Source organism: Protomyctophum parallelum (genome assembly GCF_964188405.1).
Source record: "Protomyctophum parallelum genome assembly, chromosome: 7".
NCBI classification, from domain to species: domain Eukaryota; kingdom Metazoa; phylum Chordata; class Actinopteri; order Myctophiformes; family Myctophidae; genus Protomyctophum; species Protomyctophum parallelum.
In genome coordinates this window covers 44689891-44710513 of record NC_139705.1, presented here as the reverse complement: position 1 = coordinate 44710513, position 20623 = coordinate 44689891, and the positions used below count along the sequence as shown (strand labels likewise).

The 20623-nt window shown below is 43.6% G+C and overlaps 2 protein-coding genes across 2 annotated transcripts; one reads left to right on the top strand and one right to left on the bottom strand.

Moving 5' to 3' along the window:
* Nucleotides 1-1682: 1682 nt before the first annotated feature.
* Nucleotides 1683-19660, bottom strand: p4htma (prolyl 4-hydroxylase, transmembrane a). The gene is made up of 10 exons (XM_083769489.1): nucleotides 19469-19660; nucleotides 17597-18048; nucleotides 17127-17208; nucleotides 6847-7046; nucleotides 6300-6390; nucleotides 5459-5621; nucleotides 4777-4962; nucleotides 3819-3909; nucleotides 2709-2832; nucleotides 1683-2402 (listed from the first exon to the last, which is right to left on the bottom strand). Exons 2-10 carry the CDS (start codon nucleotides 18017-18019, stop codon nucleotides 2185-2187), a joined length of 1578 nt encoding a protein of 525 aa, XP_083625615.1. The 5' UTR covers nucleotides 18020-18048; nucleotides 19469-19660; the 3' UTR covers nucleotides 1683-2184.
* LOC310861287 (secreted frizzled-related protein 5) lies at nucleotides 11459-14952 on the top strand (the record flags this gene model as incomplete). The annotated part of the gene is made up of 4 exons (XM_083768686.1): nucleotides 11459-11676; nucleotides 13086-13261; nucleotides 14089-14175; nucleotides 14630-14952. Exons 1-4 carry the CDS (start codon nucleotides 11498-11500, stop codon nucleotides 14950-14952), a joined length of 765 nt encoding a protein of 254 aa, XP_083624812.1. The 5' UTR covers nucleotides 11459-11497.
* Nucleotides 19661-20623: the final 963 nt, after the last annotated feature.

The window sequence follows — 20623 nt, the reverse complement described above, 5'->3', positions numbered from 1 at the left end:
GATGAATGGGCTGTCGATGCCAGAAAGTAGTTTTTTGCCACTCAGTGAGCGTTCCCGCATAATGTCCAGGTACGATGATGTCACGCGCATACCCTCTATATCATTGTGTCATTGGGGGATGACTGGTCTAGTTATTAATTTAAGCAGCAGATACCCGCGGACTTCGCAGGAAATAAATGATATTGTCCCAGCACTTTTGAGTGCCTGACGATGCCACTGCTTCTCAACTTCCAAGTTGTCAATCCACACCTACTTAGCGTGGCTTGAATAGTCCTGGATTTGCTCTAGCTCTGTCAAATCGACATTTCATATAAGATAAAACTGATAACATAACTGAAAAACAAACACAAGAGGTAGGCTACTCACACAGAAATGTCCCATAGGAAGACATTCACAAATCATCACTGTGATATGGCTCTTAATAGATGGCTATCGTTCTGCCCAATAAAATAACATATTACGTGTCAACTAAATACTACCAAAAGAGTGCTCTGTGGACAGATTGCATTCACCATTATCAGCACAAATTATTCAATTTATATCTTTATATCTATACCTTTTTAAACCACACGTCACAACCCCTATGCTACAGGGAATATTTGGTCAAAATTGCAGACCTCCAAGCCAACAGATGAGCTTGTAGATCTGCTATTTTCAGTATTTGGTGTAGGGGGGAAGGGTAGTATACATAGAACACTGGGGGACTCAGGTCAAGTACATAGTAGGGTTTAAACCATTAAAACCGGGAAAGAATCTGTGTAATTTTAGATTTTAGCGTTGGCTATTCCAAGACAGCAGATATACAAGATCACTTTTCTTTTGGAACATCTTGAAAGTGTGAGAACTACTGATTTGGAATGCATTTGTAGAATCGGCATCAAATCTTAATGGATTATAAGTGGATAAAGAAATTGTATTGTAACAGGAAATTGGGATATCCCCCACCATCATTTTCTGTTCGAGTCACAGCTACAGGCCTACAGCCTACATAGAAGAAAATAATTAAATATTATTGGTCACAGTCAGAAATCCCTTCAGTGGCAAGCAGATCATGACAAAGATTGACTTGATGGAAAAAGAAAAAACAAACCTCTAGTGCCCCAATATGTGCAAAAACCTTGGTATTTCCATCAATATTCGTGGCCTCTGTAAACAACCAGTTGGTTGTTTCAGAAATTCCCTTCTGTAGCAGGATGATATATCACAGGTTTAGATTTCCCTATAGCTTGGAATCCAGCCTGACTGACTCGCTACAGTTTTTTTTCACTTGGCTTCTCAGTCTGGGACTCTTCCTATGTGAAAGGGTCGGTTTTCGGACGCCCAAGAGCCTACGATTCTGATTGGTCGGGGGGCGGGACAGGAAAAGAGCCTTCCAATGTAAAATCCAAGACCCTAAAAAAATGAAGACATGGCATCTCCGGTCTACTTCCTGTATCTGTGCAAGGACTGTCTAAAGAGGACGGGACGCGGAGACCGTAAGGGCGCCGCCATGTTGCTCACATGGTGCTCCATGGAAGGAAAGAAACATGCGCAATGGGCTTTATGCAGCCATCACTTCCTCGTTCAGCTTCCTTGGTCTCAACTGCGCATGTTTCTTTCCTTCCATAGAGCACCATGTGAGCAACATGGCGGCGCCCTTACGGTCTTCGCTTCTTGTCCTCTTTAGACAGTCCTTGTATCTGTGTGAAGTAGGTGACTCCCTTTTTAGGAGACCAGAAGCAGGTTGGTGTCTATTGGAGTGAACGTGAACACAGCTCCTGAACTATAGCCCCATTGCCACTGATTGGACTGCATTTTCATACTAAAATGGCATTTTTCAGAAAGACAAATCAGGAGAAAATCTACTTTATTATCAAACATATTCTGTCCAAGAAACATGCTCTCGCGGGGTCTAACACCAGTAAACGGGCGTTCGCGAGATCAGACTTATAAGAGACCATTTGTAGGATTTGTGTACCATTTCGCCTCTATAATCAAATATCTTTGGTCACGTCACTTGTTAGTTACTGTGATTTGTTGAGCGCTATCGAAGCGCCTTCGGTATGTACTGTAACAGTTGACGTTCAGAAATCAGGCTCAAATGGAATCCTCCCAGACTGAGAAGTGGAATAAAAAACAAACAAACACATGAATGTAGCAAAGATTTACCACCATTATCAAAATTGTGCGTATAGGCCTGCATGGCTATAGGTCTTGGTGGAGGTCGCTGTGTGACATGGGGTGGTACTGCTGCTCGTCCATGCCAGGCTTGGCCTCCTGCCTGTGGGTCACCAGTCTCTGGTAGCGGGCCTGCCGCTGCTGGTCCGGGTCCACGTTCACCCAGCTGTTGGCCTCCCACTTGACCCCGCGGGCCACCGGGCAGCCTCCGTGGAGAGAGTACTCGTCCAGCTCGCCCATCCAACCTGGTGGGCACCCGCAGGAGAGAGGGGGAGAGGACCAGAAACAAGAAATGTGCAAAATGTACACCAGAGTAGTTCTCAAACGATTTTCTGCCAAGTTGATATAAATTTGGTTGTTGTTAAAAAGCAATCAAAATAAATAAATAAAAAATAGCAGATGTACAGTCAAGATCGCAGCACGGCATGAAGTGACGCGCTGTGAGCTTGTCTGCTATTATTGAATAGCCCATTGTATAAATGGATAAAGTGTTAAAATGATTGTGGTGCTGTGAATTAGCATGTTGCTGATGGGGACCCTCTTGGGCTCACCTCTGCCGTCAGACAGATGGTTGTACCACAGCAGGGCCGTCCCTGTGGTGGGCTTGACTCGTAGGTTCCCTCTGTCACATGTCTGCCGTGTGTCCGTCAGATCCACACCGTCCTGGACAAGTGCCTGGCGCACACATGCATGCGCACGCACACACACACACACACACACATGCACGCACATGCGCGCACACAAAGAAAGACAGAAGGAAATTAATACAAATGGAAAACAAGGAAGTGTAGAGCGATTCCACAATGTTTGAATCAGACACTACAAATACATGAACAAGAATTCACACAAAGGGAATAAAAAAAGAACACACTGTGTCACTGTTTTTCCTTTGTGCGTGCCGCGCGCGCGCACACACACACACACACACACACGTCTAATCTTTTGTTATGAGACCTGATATAATATTCAGTTTGGTATCAGATTCCTTGACAAGGCTCAGCTGTGTCTGCATGTTATCAGCAGCATTCAGGCACAAGGTCATTCCACATCATTTCGTAAGGGAACAGTACAGTACATAGCATGTGTCTGTTAGGCCTGGTGGCTGGCTGGTTGGTTCATAAGTAGCAGAGAGAGAGAACACTAGCAGAGAGAGAACACTAGCAGAGAGAGAACACTAGCCTGGTTCCATGATTTGTTTTGTAGTGACAAAACAAATCACAGACTGCACTCAGTGCAGCGAAACAGGCTGGAAACCAGGCTAACCCATTTTGGGCCGTTGGGCGGGAACCCCTTTTGGTGTTTTAAGCATTATATTATACTTTAGCTATTGAGAAATAGGAGATCTACAATCGAGCTTGTAGGTCTGCTATTTTTATTTTTTTTATCGTGAAAATGTGGTGCAAGAATGAATATATATTCTTTCAGAGCGAACATTTTTAACTCAAATGTTTGCTTCGAGGAGGAGGTCCCTGGAATTCCATATTTTCAGATGGGGGTCCGCAACCAAATACAGATAATTCTGGGGGTCCTTGACATGAAATTGTTGAGAACCACTGACATAGAAACATAGGTATTTTAGAAAACTTTCAGGATTTAGAAGGACATTTTGTAGAATCGTCCTCAGGTCTAAAATGGGCCAAGAGAGCACAGCACACACCCACCTCCTCCTCAAAGGTACGATTGTCGGCCACAGGGAAGGTGGAGTGTCCACCGTCCTCCACAGAGTTTAGGTAGAACAACACAGTGATGTACCTGGGATGGATGAAGAGGAACAAAAATCACTCACGATTGAAAAGAAATAGCAGACCTACAATCTCGTAGCGCGACACTCTGTGGCGCGCTATGAGCTTGTAGATCTGCTATTTTTCAATAGCTAAAGTATAACATAATGCTTAGTTAAAACACCAAAAGGGGTTCCCGTCTAGAATGGGTTAAGTCCCGAGATGTATTTCTATTAGCCACTTGACGTCTCACGTCGTAAAAGTTTGTTTAACTGCTGCCCTAAACAAGTAAGTTTTTAATATTGTATCGTTATTAGTTGAACCATGTGAACAATGACAGTGAAACTAATGTAACTTTGACTGCCCATTTGTCCACCAGAGGGCGCTGTAACAAAGCCCAACAATGCATCAAAGATTCAAGCACCACCAGTGTTTAGAATTATACCACACACCAGTTGTGTAAAGTAACAAGTTCATTTACTTAATAAGTACTGTACAACTTTACTTTCCAATACTTTTACTTGTACTCCACTACATCTCGGATCCAAATATTTTACTCCACTACATTTATTTGAAAACTTTAGTTACTAGATACTTTGAAGATTTAGATTATTATTACCGAAAAAGACTTCAGTCCTATACATTTCCGCCATTTGAAAATAGCCCATCTACAAGATCACAAGATCTTTATACATTATACACACAGATTACTTTCTTCTTTTGTTACTTCAAGTACATTTCTATACCAATACGTGTGTACTTTTACAGTACATTTTGAATTCCGGCCATTTACTTGTAACATACATATTACATATTGATACTTTTACTTAAGTAAAAAAAAATGTGAATACTTTTTACACGACTGACACACACACACACACAGGGCATCATCAGTTACCTGCATGCGATCTCTGTGAGCGCGGACGTGTTTCCCGCCAGTCGGGTGTGAGCGCAGGTGGTCTCAGAGTGGGTGGGGCTGCTGTGGTGGTGGACGTCGCTGAAGCCTCCGTCCTCGTAGCGGATGACCTGCAGCGGCTCGCTCAGCTCCACCAGGGCCGACGGCAGACGGGTCAGCCGCGTCACTCTGGGATGGAACGGAGAAAAGGGTTTTCAATAAGAGCATGTTGTTAATCCCTTAGCCCATTTTGGGGCGGGAACCCCTTTTGGTGTTAGCATCATGTTATGCTTTGGCTATTGAAAAACAGCAGACCTACAAGCTCATAGCGCGCCACCGAGTGGCGCGCTACGAGCTTGTAGTTCTGCTATTTTTTGAAAAATCGAAGAACGACTGACATAGAAACATAGCTTTTTCAGAAAACTGTAATTTTCAAACAGACATTTTTAGAATCTGATCTCAGGTCAGAATGGGTTAAAGACCTCTGAGGCAGATTAAATGTCTTCTAAATCGATAAGTTCTCACACTTGGAAAAACTAGCAGAAACTAGCAGATGTCCCGGGGACTTGTTTCTATTGTGGTCCTGTGTGACATGACATCGAACACACAATGTCAGATTGTCCAGGATGGGGTTAAAACAACATTAAAGTGGCCATTTATAGTGTGTGTGTGTGTGTTGTGTTACCTGTTCCTAAGAGTGTACAGCACGTGGTGAGATCCGGGCCCTTGGTACAACAACGTGTGTTTGCTTTTTCGTTTGACCTGACCCAGGTGCGCCCCGCCGCGCTGCTGCCCGGCATGCTGGGATACGTCGTATATGTGTCGAAACTCCTCCAAGGTCAGCATACCTGTCAGGAGAGGAGAGACATTATGATACCAACGCACAGGAGCAACCACTTGATAACTATCAGAGGGCAGCTGGAATACAAACCCAGAGAGGTGCAGATACTGTATGCGTGGAACTTAGGGGAATTTAATAATCTAAAAGTTAGCATAGCAGTCGGCTAATTACACGTTATATTATCGACCATCTAAAACAGATTCCGTTAAAAGTAGGGTAAGTGATTTTCTTTGGTTAAAATAAGTGTTAAATAGCTCTATATTCTGAATGTTCTAATTGCTATATAGAGTGATTGTTCATTAACAGGAGTCTCCATGTCTCTCCGACTAAAAACTATAAAAAATGAAGCTCATAAATATCCCCTGAAAATGTATTTTCCATTTATAAGAGACTAGGGGAACAATCACTCTATAGCAGAGATTAGAATATAGTGCTTTAACCTTAAACAACCCAAAAAGGGTTTAAGAAATATCACTTACCCAACCTATAATATTCAACCCTGCCCCACCTTCCTATTCCTCCCTCTACAGTATGTACCAGTGAGTGAGTGTTAGCCTCCCCCCTTCCTCTTGTCCATATCCACTACAAGCTCACAACACGACACATTGGCTATTTCCGCACTACCCTGCTTTACGACAAAGTTATACTTGGGGACACAAGTGTGTGCACACACACCTCTACGTACCTGCTGGACGTGCATCCAAGCTTGTGAGTATCTGCCTCAGGTTGTCTGGGCTCAGCCAGGTCCCGTCCCGAGAGCGCGAGTGACTGATGATCTGGTTCAACACACAACAGCTGCTGGTTCACAACACACCACTGAGTGACCACACGCACACAGACTCTGAAGTGAACACACACCACTGAGTGACCACACGCACACAGCGTGTATTTTTTGGTGATTCAGGACGAACGGTAGCTCTGAAAATGATTAGAGGGGAAGTGACGCCTCCTCCCCGCTTCCGTTTAAAATCGCGCAAATTTGTCCCAATATAAGCTAAAAATAATCGAAGTGAATACAGCTTGCTGCTTATCAGAAATGGACATTCTCAAATAAAATGTAAATATATTTTAAAACATATTTAAATGACAAACAGGTGGCAGCTTCCATTCTCTGCTTTCGTGACGTGCACGTCTACACGGCAGTTCCAGACTCTCTATATATTTATATAATTTAAAGATTGTGGAATAGTTTGTCTGCTAAGTACACGAGACTACACGCAGTGCAAAGTCACCTCCTGCCTCTGCAGCAGTCCGTCCTGGTCCAGGTCCAACAGGCTGAAGATCTCCTCCGTGCTGAGGGACAGGCCAGGCTGGCTGCTCTCCTCTGGAGTCCCACTGGGTGGCGCTGTGGGCTGGCTCTCCATTAGACCCTTCAGCTGAGCCAGCTGCACCACCACGCGACACTCCTCCTCCGACAGGAAGTCCGGGATCTCTGACAGGAGGAGGAAGGAACACAGGGAGCTGTTTTAGATACTGCCCCCCTTCTGCAGCCTTGGAACATGACCAAAGCTTAGGGTGAACTTCTTTTGAGTGGTGCAACCTAGTAAAACCTAGTAACTGAATATGACAATTGATAAACACTCAAAACACATGCAGATCTTTTGCTTTTTTGCACTCTCATTTTATTATTTATTGCGACTGTAGATCGCAGTCTTCGCAGATTACTATGAAAACCTGCAAAACCTGTCAGTCAGTCTGTCCGTCCGTCCGTCCGTCACCATATATGGCTGTCAGTCTGTCACGCCTCCAAACTCTAGACGGGACCGACCCAAAGTTATTAGCGCAGCCACGCCGGGCAGTCCTTCTCATCAGGCCCAAAAGCTGGGGACATAGGAGGGACTAGCACCCCTCAAAAAAGGGCCCATATATGGGCATTCCCAGACCTGTTTCAACGCCCTCAGGGTGTCTTACTGGTGTTATTAGTATGACCTATGCTGCTGCATTGTCTGAAGGAAGTCGAACAAAACCGGTACACACCAACAATAAAGCACAACCTTGCCATAACCGTTTTTTTCACACTGTTTTTACAAGACAGTTTTCTGTGGGTTTTTATAAATATTTAACTAATGAAAAGTATTAACAAGAGCTGAGTCTATAATAACCACATTGGATCCATTGGAACACAGGTTATTTTTTTCCATTTCCTGAAATACTTTTGGACATTATATATTGTCTCTGTCGGGTGGAAACCCCATAGGTTTCGAAACTGTTACTTTTCAGGATTCAAATTAAAAATTTATATAAAAATATATAAAAAGTAGAAGATCGACAGGCTTAAAACGCATCGCTGCGCATCACGTTTAGAGCCCGCAGATCTGCTACTTTTGATACTGTTGTGTATTAAGAAGTATGGCATTAATGTATGAAAAAAAAACACAAAAAGTTAAAAAATAGAGATACGATAAGAGGTTTCTGCCTGACAGTCGGCATCGATATAAGGTTACTTTCCACCCCAAAACCAACTAAATCACATTACCAGACACCCAACTATTCATCACTTAAAGGTGATGAATAGTTAGGTGTTAATGTGCTGAGACTTAAGGTGATTATCTTTTTCCAGGACACAAAACAAGCAACACCAGGCCAAAGGAATTACCACACATTCTGAGGTCTGCATTGGCATAACAATAGGTGGCCATTAGTCTATGCTCATTTACAGCCAAGATCAACACATTAATGACCTTAATGGGATTAGGTCATATTGATCAACAGCATGGAACGTGTGGTTCAGCTTTTTGCAATCTTACAATGATTTATCTACAGTCACATGGAAATTACATGATAAAATAACCTGTATGTTCTGTCTGTGCCAGAGGTGCCCACCCTTAAATTGATCACTACTTCCCAACCTCAGAAACCTGGGTGTAAATTTTGACCAAACTATGCATCTCGACACTCACATCTCACAAGTCACACGTACATGTTTATTCCATCTGAGGAATATTGCAAAACTTCGCTCACAGATGATCATTCATGCCTTTGTTTCGTCACGTTTGGACTACTGTAATTCACTTTTCACCTGCCTTAGTAAAACCACCATGGACCGCCTCCAACTAATTCAAAATGCTGCAGCCAGACAGCTTACCAGGACCAGTAGAAGGTGCCACATCACCCCAGTCCTAGCCCAATTACACTGGCGTCCTGTAAATTCCAGGGTTCATTTTAAGGTCCTGGTGCTCACCTATAGAGCTCTACATGGTCAGGCTCCAAAATATCTAACTGACCTAGTCCAGCGTTGTGCCAGAGAGGGCCCTAAGGTCTGCGGAACAGGGTCTGTTATGTGTCCCCAGCACTAGACTCAAAACAAAAGGTGACAGAGCCTTTCAGGTTGTAGCGCCCACACTGTGGAAGGCTCTTCCACAGGCCTTGAGATCCGCAGCTTCTGTGGACATTTTAAGAACACTACAATTTGCACGGGCATTTCCATTTCCCCATGTGGGTATCGCTATTTTGCTTTGAGATCAATTGTATAGGCTGTTTTCTGCTCTGTACTATTCTGTTTTTATTCTGCTTGTTGTTGTTTTTGTTTCTTTTCTCTGCATGAAGTGAAGTGCTACTAAATGTACTTATTTACTCTGCATTAATACAACTTTACTGTGATTCAGAAGAATAGTGTCTTTCTGGATCTGTCCATGAGGAGTTTTTAACCGCTGAACTCCCTCCATACAATAAAATACAATACAATACACAAGTTTATAAAAAACTATGTCAATGTTGGCTCCATACTGAAAGGTCCTGTAAATTGTCTTGAAGGTCTAATCTAATCCATTTAGTAGTGTGAGAGATCAAAACAGCACTGTTGTTAACTGAAGCTGGAGTCTCTAATCCACTTAACAATAACTCACCCAATGGAGTTTTATCTCGCTCAACTTTTCCGCCTATCTTAAGTTGAGGCTGTGTATCGTTGTTACTATAGTGTAATTGTTAACCACTTATACAAATTACTTAGTTGACTGGAGTCCCTCAAGGCTCTATAGTAAGTCTGCTTAATTTCCCCCCTTTACACAAACCTCATCGCTCATTACAGCTCACAATGCTTCGTGATATTTTTTCAGCCCAGAATAGGGAAGCTAGGGTTAGCTTGGGGCTATACGTGCATGTCCTAATTGTATGAGCAGGTGTGTGTGCACAGGAGTCATAAGTGATTGTGGATATGGGTGTAATGAGGCCCACTCATATCCCTCTGGGGGGCTATTTGTGGTGATAATTAGCCAGTGCATTGAATGTCCTAATGAGCAGTATCAGTCAGTGATTGCTATTCTTCATTTCTCATTCAAATGCATACAGGCAATTGCTCAAACACCACTGTAAATAAAGAAAATAGTTTGCACTGTCATAAACAATAGTGGTTTGCCAAACCTTTTCAGGCCAAGAATACATTTGGTGTCTTTCCGGGACCCAGTGAAAATAGCCTATCTACAAACTGAATCTTCAGAAATAATTAAAGAAAGTGTAGGAAACAAAGTAAAGGCATATTTGCTTGCTCACAACCCATAAAAATGGGTCCAAATGTCCCAAAGATGGGTCCCGAGCCCGACCCATAGCTTAGAAACTACTATATCCCTCGCCAGGTCCTGTTTTCAGAGCCTTCTGTGTACCATTTCTCTCTGTTCTAATCCCACACGCCGTGTACACTACAGTAGTACCTCTGTTCTCCATCTCAGTTTCTACCCTCCAGCCTTCCCCCTCCTTTCCTCCATCTGTCTCTTGAGCCTCTCGCCTCGCTCAGTAAAAGGCTTACGGCAAGTTGTCTTGTCTGTACAGTACGGAGGAGCCTTGTTTGTTACACATCAGCCAGTTAAACCCTTTTGTCTGGTTTAGGCCTCATTACGTTGGACAGCTGTATGTATGTAGACAGTATGCTTATCTGGATCAGGAATCGCGCACGCACCCGCACACGCACCCACGCACCCACCCACACACACACACACACCTTTTACAACCTGAGTCACATTCATTCATTCTCTTAACACCTATACGAGGTATTATCGTCTGTTTCTCATCAGCCATGATTAATCACACACATAATATATAAGAAGAATATAAAATAATGATTATTGTTTGACAGAAGACTGATTGTTCCACATGCAACTCTCAATATGACCTTGCTTATGAATCTCCTTGATGACTATTTGGTTGTATGTGATGTATTACCATGTTTAATGATTAAGAGCGTCTGCTAAATTGTAAATTGTGGCCTCAAGCTGTAGAGACAGTACAACCCAGTCACTAACATCAACATTACACCTAATACCTTGAGCTCCCTCACACACAGTCACATAACTCAATTTAGCCTCCTAATTAATAAGAGTTTACCCCCACCCCCACGCCGAGAGCCAGCACGGTCATTAGTATCCCGCCTCCTTTCATCTATTGTTCCCTGCATATGCAAATGTAATCACCCACTATAAATAAACCTATTCTCCCCAACCCCTTCGGCACGGTCATACACAGACCTTCATTCCCACACAACCAACACACCAGGACCTCTGTCCCAGGATGGCTTTGGTTCTTAGTCCTCGTTTTATAGCCAGAAACTGCTACCATTGGGTGCTTGTCCTACTGATCCTGCTGCTGCTCGCCGGGCCCGGCAGCACGTCTTCGGCGCTCCGTGCCGGCAGAAGGGCACGGGCACGGCCCAGGGGGGCAGAGGGCAGGAGAGGAAGAGTTGGTGTGGAAAGTAGGGTCAGACCTGGGGAAGTTCGAGACGGGGACAAGGCGAGGATCGGAGCAGCAGAAACAGAGACACAGCCTGAAGATACCGGCGCTACTTCTAGACCGAAGACTGAGGCAGCAAAAGATGATAGAGGAACCCCCGTGATCTCGACGGGGCAGCGGTGGGAGCCCCGCAGCCCATCTCGCTGCGTGCCCGTCCCGCCGCGCATGGCTCTGTGCCAGGGCATCGGCTACGACACCATGAGGATGCCCAACCTGCTGGGCCACGAGTCTCCGGCAGAGGCCGTGCAGCAGAGCGCCAGCTGGCTGCCCCTGCTCTCCAGGGAGTGTCACCCTGACGCCCGGATCTTCCTCTGCTCTCTGTTCGCTCCCATCTGTCTGGACAGGTCAGTCTTTATTCTATGATTATAGTTACCTCTCTCTAGCGTTTTGGACAGACAGGTCAGACTTTATTCTATGATTATAGTTACCTCACTTTAGCGGTTTGGACAGACAGGTCAGTCTTAATTCTATGATTATATAGATTATTAGAGAGAAGCTGTCTGGACAGGGAAGTCTTAATTTCATGACATCTGGATGAAAGCTAAAAATCACACACGTGTGAACTGAGTGGTGCAATTCCCCCCCCCCCCCCCCCCTCTCTCTCTCTCTCTCTCTCTCTCTCTCTCTCTCTCTCTCTCTCTCTCTCTCTCTCTCACACTCTCTCTCATTAGAGTCACTACCCCTCTCACTGTTTCTGGCGCCCCCTACTGCTATTATTAAGTCACATACTCATGCTCACACAGACAGACAGACACACACACAAACAAACAAACAGACAGACACACAAACAAACAGGTACGAGGACATTGCAAGCTGGTTGTAGGAGTGGTTGCACCACTCAAAAAAAGAAGTGACTAACACTTCTTTTTTTAGCTTTCATCCAGATTACATAAGGCTGAGGTGACTGTCTTGACTGGGTCCAAGGCTGAATTTGAAGGAAGCAGAAACTTGCCAACATGTATTTTCTGCTCCTGAAACTGAATTTTTAATGAACCATATCTTTAGGCCTATAAAAAGCGTCTAGTAAATCTAGGACAAGCTGTTTTTAAGAGTCATGTATTTTCTGGGGGAAAAGAAAAAAGGGAAAAAAACTGAGGCAAACAAAGGTGAGAAGTAGTGGAGAGGTTAAAGCCCTGATGACGCCTATGCAAATCTGGACTAATGACTCTCAGCAAATGTCTCGGTTTCACGTAACCAACCACCAGGCCCTAAAAAAAAGCACAACTGCCTCCTTTCCTTTCACTTCACGAATTCAAAACCGCTTTTAGTTGGGAAAATAATATATAAATAGCCAAACGTTATCTGACCAGGGCTAGTTTCTTTCCCACCACCAAAACAACAACAGTCTGATTTGTACCAATCCACTGGTTCTCAACCTTTTCAGGCTGTGACCCCCAGGGCAAAATAATCATATCTGTGGGCCACCCAAAATAATCATATTTGAACTGGGGACCCCCCCAAGATAATCATATTTGAACCAGAGAACACCAGGAACCAGGGAACACCAAATAATCATATATGAACTGGGGAGTCGGGACCACCCAAAATAATCATATTTGAACTGAGGAACCCCCCCCCCCCCCAAAAAAAAATAATCATATTTGAACCGGAGAGTCGGGACCACCCAAAATACGGTAAACATATTTAAACTGAGGACCCCCCAAAATGATCATATTTGAACTGGGGACAAGACCCACACTTTGTCAATTTGGCCAATGTTTGACCATACATCATCCCTCCTCCATACCATCAGGTTAGTATCACCCTGCAGGAGTTTGTGTGAGTCGGTGCGAGACAGCTGCGCACCCATCATGGGATGCTATGGATACCCCTGGCCTGACATCCTGCGCTGTGACCAGTTCCCTGCAGATGACCAGCTGTGCATCTCATCCATGACCAACAGCAGCGTGAGCTCAGGGCCACGCAGAGGTGAGACACTTTAACCCATTCTGACCTGAGATCAGATTCATACGAGGTTTCCGCCGGACACACACTGGTCTGATGAACCCATTCTGACCTGAGATCAGATTCTAAAAATGTCAGTCGCTCTTCAATTTTTCAAAAATAGCAGACCTACAAGCTCGTATCGCGCCACTCGGTGGCGCGATATGAGCTTGTAGATCTGCTATTTTTCAATAGCTAAAGCATGACATGATGCTGACACCAAAATGGGTGCCCGTTCAGAATGGGTTAAAAAGCTATTTTTAAAAGCTATTTTAATACAATTATTGATTTGGGTGAAAGAAACGGACACTTCATTAGCCACTTTCAGTCTGGCATTCGTATTTTGGTAATGCCATTAAAAGCGAAAATGTTAAAATAGCGGATCTACAAGCTCACAACAAATTGCGGTGTGTTGAGCTTGTAGATCAGCTCTTTGCGCTATTCTTTTGTGTGCAGTTGTATGACTAAATATAACATAGAATTTCAATTAGAATGTATTTATGGTCTAGTCTTTCAATGCATTTGAATACGTTGTAGGTTATATGCATAGGTTAATAATGCATTGGCTTATATAGCCTAAATGATGACAGCAATTAATTAACAAATGCCATTTTATCACGTATTATTACCTGGCCTGTCTGTTTAGAAGCTGTTTAATGACAACATTATGGATGGCCTTCATAATCATCTTTAAAAGGTGTGATTTCCATTTGTCTGGAAGGAACAACAATGTTTTGGTGCCCACTCTACAGGTTACCAACTGAAAACTGGCAACCCGACTGACCTTATATAATGACTTTGTTCTGTTTCAGTGCCTCAAGCGAGCTGCATGGACTGTGAGCTGGAGGAGGCGTCCTCTTCTAAAGACACACTGGACACATTCTGCAGGAGTGATTTTGGTGAGCACTGGTATATATTTCCATATCTTCTTTCTTTGGAGAAGACAGTGCACGACATACAAAGAGTTCTAAACTCAGTATAAATTATGTAGAGAAGACACTGGAGCAGCTAGGACAATAATTTAAGCCTATTTTATTACGGTACAAAAAGTGATGACTCACGTTGCGATGCTACTGCATCTTCTTCCTCAGAGTCATGGCTCAGTCAATTCTGAGGAAGATGCAGTAGCATCGAAACATCAGTCTTCTGTTCGTACCTTAATAAAATACACTTCAATTGTCAGAGTTGCAACAGTGTCTCCTCTACATATGCTGTGTTGTCCTTCTCTTGCTTGGCCACGTTTGGCTGAGGCGGAGCAGTAGACTCCCTTAGTTTCATTAGCGATATCGCACACGTTTGAATCCATATTAACTTTCTTCTCTCACTACGTCTGTCCCCCCCCTCCCCCCCTAGTGGTGAAGCTGCGTCTGACAAGGCTCAAGTTCAGTCCGGCGAGCGTGGCCCAGTTCAGCCTGGCCTCCAAACTGGAGGTTCTGAAGCACGGCCCGCTGCTGGGCGGACAGATCCGCTCCCGCATGGAGCTGTGGCTGGAGAGAGACGCCACCTGCGTGAGGAACATGACCCGGCGCCAGCCTCGAGGTGGCACCTTCCTGGTGACAGGCACGGTGCAGGGGGAGCGCCTGGTGGTCAATAAGGCGTACGTGTGGCAGAAGCGGGACAGGAACCTGGTGGCGGCGGCTCGCAAATGGAAGCGCCATCGGTGCGCCGTGAACTAGGGTTTAAATGGGTAGAGCTGGGGCTTATGGGCAATGACACTTACACGATGGAATACAATACACCCTAAGGTGTAAGGATTACTAAGCATTGTGTTTCCTGCACTATCTGTACCGAGTGGACCTCGGGCATAAACCTACTGTACATATGAATGGATCTGTACCGAGTGGACCTCTGGCATCATAAACCTACTGTACATAGGAATGGATCTGTACCAAGTGGACATCTGGCATAACCCATTTTGGGCGGGAACCCCTTTTGGTGTTATCATTATGTTATGCTTTAGCTATTGAAAAATAGCAGATCTACAAGCTCATAGCGCGCCACCGAGTGGCGCGCTACGAGCTTGTAGGTCTCGAAGAACGACTGACATAGAAACATAGCTTTTTCAGAAAACTATCAGGATGTAGAAGACATTTTTAGAATCTGATCTCAGGTCAGAATGGCATAGATAGACCTACTGTACATATGAATGGATCTGTACCGAGTGGACCTCTGTCATAAACCTACTGTACATATGAATGGAGCTAACTTTTTTGTATATATTTTTCACGGACAAAGTCAGAGAGAGAAGGACACTGCGTCAGGCACCCAGAACTTGAGGCAAGTATATTGACCCTATGGGAGCAAAGCCAGGAGGGGAAAGAAGCGTACCACCTGAGACGCACTGCGGCGCGACAGCTTGGCTGACAACACTGCAGAGCTCAAGAACCTGATGTTGGATAGGAATTTGTGGAGGGCAGCGATCCAGGAATCCCGAGTTGGTGTTGACTAGACCTCACTCTCGCAGCAACTAACTGTATATATTTTTTAATAGTTTTTTTGGAAGAATGCTACTAATTGACCCAAAAGGTGTGTAAAAACAAGTGTTAATATTGGACTTTACTATGTAATAGTTATATCCCAAATATGTCTAATCCTCAATATTTGAGTGAGAAAGTTATTTAAGATATTTTCCAAATGATAGGGATAACTTGTACACTAAAAGACGTTTGAAAAAGGACCGAAGCGTCCCTTCCCAAATAAAGACAACTTTTTGCAAATTTCAGCCTTGGATTGTTCCCTTATTTGAGCATATTAGTTTATAAGTTGTAAATTAGTCGTAAATTAGTTACCCTATATAAATGATCCACCATGCAGGACTTATTTTTCAATACAATTTTAACAGACTCTCAGATTTTCTTTTGATCTTCTTCCACAAAAACACACTCTCCGTTTACATTTCATTAAAATAAGTGCTATTTGGCAGATCATAAATAAACTGAAAATTGCCCGTGGTTTCTCAATCAATCATATACAGCCTTAAATCATGTTCTACCGAGCATGTACTGTGCACACCAACACTTCCCAACATTACGCTACAGCTACACCTCCATTACCTCCATTATGATGAATTCCTGTTCTGTTCTTTGACTATATTGAAGTGTCTTTGTACGTCTCTAAATGTTTTGATGAATTGAACAAGTGTAATGCTTAATTGGGTCGTCCACTCACAGTTAACAGTCTTTGAATTTAGGTTTGTGCTTGAAATGTACTGTAATTCTGCAAACTGTTAATATATATTTCAATCAATCAATCAATCAATCAATACACAGCGAGATTACAGCCTAGTTTGGTCTAGTGTTACCCATACAAGGTGAAAGAAATAATGCCATTAAATCAGGGCCCCTAGAGATCCTTAGCATTGCTCCCGATGTGCTGGTTGGTACCTGGCTTCTGCCGCAATCGGTGTATGAATGGGTGAATGTAATGCACAATCTATGTGAAGCGATAAAGGCGCTATATAAATGCACCATTTACCATTTAGACTGAGTCGAAATAACTAGACTCTAGAGCAGGTCGTGACTACACACCGGTTGTGACATTATCTTATTGACACACAACAGGATAAATCGTCCGTGCCCACACACTCACGGGAGAGCCTCTGTCCTGACACGTCAATCTGCTCTGGCCCTTTCTACAGTATGTGGCAGTATAGCAGGGCATCACGGTCCAGAACATTATTGTTCTTTCTACAGTATGTGGCAGTATAGCAGGGCATCACGGTCCAGAACATTATTGTTCTGAACCCTTTCTACAGTATGTGGCAGTATAGCAGGGCATCACGGTCCAGAACACACACACACACACACACACACACACACACACTCACATGTCAGAAGCAGGGTGTTCTTACCAAAGAGCAGAGGTTTAAGACTGAGAGTCTTCATCTCGTGGGTTCTACCAGGTATGAGGGACAGCCGTTGGATGTGTCCCACCTATGTATGTATGAAAGACAGGAAGACGTTCCATTAACCCACTAAGACCTGAGGCCCATTCTACAAATAGTGCCAAGGACTGATATGTATTTGGCCGCAGACCCCCTCATGGGGGTCCATGGCCTAGTAGTGTATACCAAAACTAAGGGTAATTGAAACATTTTTTAAGTTTGAGAACCACTGCTCGGCTAAATAGAAACATAATTGTTAACACGTCCACCATCATCATCATCATCCCCAGATTCGGCACCACTATTGTGCCTCCAAAATGTGGAATGTCCCTACCCTCCCTCAGAGTGTTGTGTTATATTAAGCATTACTGTAGAAAACATTTATATTTTGCAAAACTGTCAATAAAGCATTCAATCAATCCAAAACACAGTCTCACCCGTATTCCTTCAATGCGAGGTAGACTGAAGCTTTGGCGGTAGTCGTCATCCATGTTGTCTCTAGGAGCTTGGGGTTCAGAGGGACCCCCCACCGCGTGGTGGTCACCGTCGCTGACGGGCGACGGCGGGTCCCCGACGCCGTCGCCGCTCATCATCATCATGTCCGCCGGGCCATTGTTGTAGTGCACGTAGAGTAGCAGGGCGATGACGTTCAGGATGTACACGTGGAAGAAGACCATGACCACCACGAAGTACGCCCGGGAGCACACGTTGGTCTTCTGGATGGAGAGGCGCCCGTCCCCCCGGACCAGGTTGGATCGGTACGGGGGGATGTAGGGACACGACGGGGGGTCGTCTCTGTCCATGCCGCCGGATTCATCCTCGTCCGGGACATCCTGAGTCTCTCCCATCATCGCCTCCATCGTTTATAGAATGACTGCGCCTATAATGGCTGCAATACGAAATACTTTTTCTATTTGGTTGATTAGATTGGAAGCGAGCCCTCATTTGTGTTATCCTTCTCAGCATTATTGTATATATATTTAGCTAACTGTTAATAAAGTATCCAATCAATCAATGTTGGTTAAAAACATTCCATGATAAGACAATAACGTCCGGTACATATTTCCATTGTGGTCGCCTCACAACAAACAAACTAAAAAGTCGTAATCGACATTTACACAGCAAAACATTACACACACCCAATGAAAAAACCCCAAAAGAAAAAGAAAACGAGATTTAACCACTTGAATCATCACAGTAATACGTTTTAAGTTGTTTTTTTAAATGCTTGATTCACATAAGTAGACCTACCCTTTCCATTAGCCCTAGATTGGCTGTGATATTGCATACATTTCATGCATTGGTTGATTGAATATTATAAATGAACAGTTTGCTAATATTACCGTGGTACGATCTGATGAATTGAATATAAGGACCCCAATGGAAACAAGCCATTTGCTTTCTTGGGGTTTTAAAATGAAATCCTCTTAAAGGAGAATTTCCTACCTTTCTTTGTAGTTGTTACGTCCCCACCAAAGAGGTCCAGGTGTTATTTTGTGCAAAAACTCCTTATTGGCTATTTCCCCTACCATAAGCCCTGAATGAATTGCATTGAATTGAATGGGAATTGAATGGGGCTATGGGGTGTTGTGCTAATTTGCTTATTTCCATTGCTCAAAATTATAATTTCTTTGTATATATCCTCTCTTCATAATGTAAATAATATCCCAAGCGGCACACTTTACTACTTCTTTTGATGGAAATAAGCGAACTAGCATAACACCCCATAGCCCCATTCAATGCAATGCAATTCATTCAGGGCTTATGGTAGGGAAAATAGCCAATAAGGAGTTTTTGCACAAAAAAACACCTGGACCTCTTTGGTGGGGACGTAACAACTACAAAGAAAGGTAAGAAAGATAAGAAAGCATTCTAGCATGGAATTCTCCTTTAAGAGACCTTGTATAAGTTGTATTGTACTGTACTGTACTTCCCGGTGCTTTATTCAATCAAGGGATCGATTATAGAATGGTTCTAAAAGGATGACACAAAAAGCCCTAAGTTGTTGTCCTGGCTGTGAATACATTGAATCTTTGCATGAAATGTAGTTAATAAGCACAACCATTCTGGGGCTAAGCCACTCTAGGGCTACCTTTCCAACAGCCAAGATTGTGTTAGATATTGGAATAGCCTGCAATAAAAAGCTATAACTGTGTTTAATGCAGACAATGTCAATCGGTATATAATGTTCCTGGTCGTTGCACATCATGACCTAGACATGATTAATGAACCAACTAAAAACGTCTGTTTTACTGTGCTTCCTGGTGTTAGCAATAAGCTACCAGAGCCGCTATAACAACCCCACTAACCTCTAATAGATTTTCACCAAACAACAACCCAGTCGTCCCGGATGCTTTTGTGGAGCAAAACGGGCGGATCCGGGTGAAAGTGAAGATATGTGGCAGGCCGTCGTTGTCTTTGCTAGAGAGATATGTCATCGTTAAGCTACAAAGATCGCTTTAATCGCTAGCTAGGGGGCTGCTAGCTGATGTGCTGCTGGCTGCCCCTGACAACCTGCCTAACAACAAGACAAGAGACACAGTCAGACGCCAAAGAGAGCCGAGGAGTTTGACCCTCCATGCCTGAAATATGTCAGTACCGCCCCCTAGTGGATAGAAAAGAAAAGGGAAACACACACACACACACACACACACACACACACACACACACACACACACACTGTACACGCTACACGATCTGGTAGAGCAATAGAATGAGAGTTTTAGTGGAGAAGATTAAGTCAATATATCATAAGAATCGTTCACTTGATGGTACAAGCATCAAAATTGGCACACAAGTGCTTCGGAACCTACTCTCTCAGAAAAGTACGTTGTCCACTTGAAAAAACAAAATGGACACCATTTTTCAAGATGGCCGCCATTCGAGGTGGTTTTAAACAGTGTTTGAGCTATATTGAGCTCTAAAATCCTTTACTTCAAAATATATGTTTTTGAGTAACCAATTCTGAATTTAGAAAAGGAAGAAATATTGAATATTATTGATACAATGGGAATTAAACGATAAAGTAGGGCAGATTAAGTCCATATTCCATAATACTCCTTCACTTGGTGGTACAAGCACCAGATTTGGCACAAATTATGTCCACTGTCCAGGATGTACTTTCTCAGAAAAGTAAGAAAAGTTCAGAATCCAGCTGAAAATCCAAGATGGCCGCCAGTTTTCAAGATGGCCACCTCGTCAAATGAATAAGTAGAACTTTAATGAACAGAAATGTGTGATCCACACATTGATCCAAACATCAAAATGTATGTATTCTGACTGGAAGTGTCAATTGAATTCCAATATGGCCGCCAGTTTTCAAGATGGCGGCTATTACGCAACTCAAAATTACCGTTTTCGGAAGCTGTCTGATCACAGATTGTTGAAGGGCAACATCATCATTCATTGAAATGTTGTGATCAAGCTCTATTGGTTTGTAATTTTGTATATAAGAGTGATGTCAA

Bases quoted from the DNA above. Each gene is read 5' to 3' on its own strand.
- p4htma (XM_083769489.1), bottom strand. From the start codon at position 18,019: ATGGAGGCGATGATGGGAGAGACTCAGGATGTCCCGGACGAGGATGAA. The intron at 17,209-17,596 runs GTGAGACTGTGT...ATACATACATAG, and splicing joins CTCGCATTGAAGGAATACGG to GTGGGACACATCCAACGGCT. The intron at 7,047-17,126 runs GTAAGAACACCC...TCCTCCTGTCAG, and splicing joins TCTTAAACCTCTGCTCTTTG to AGATCCCGGACTTCCTGTCG.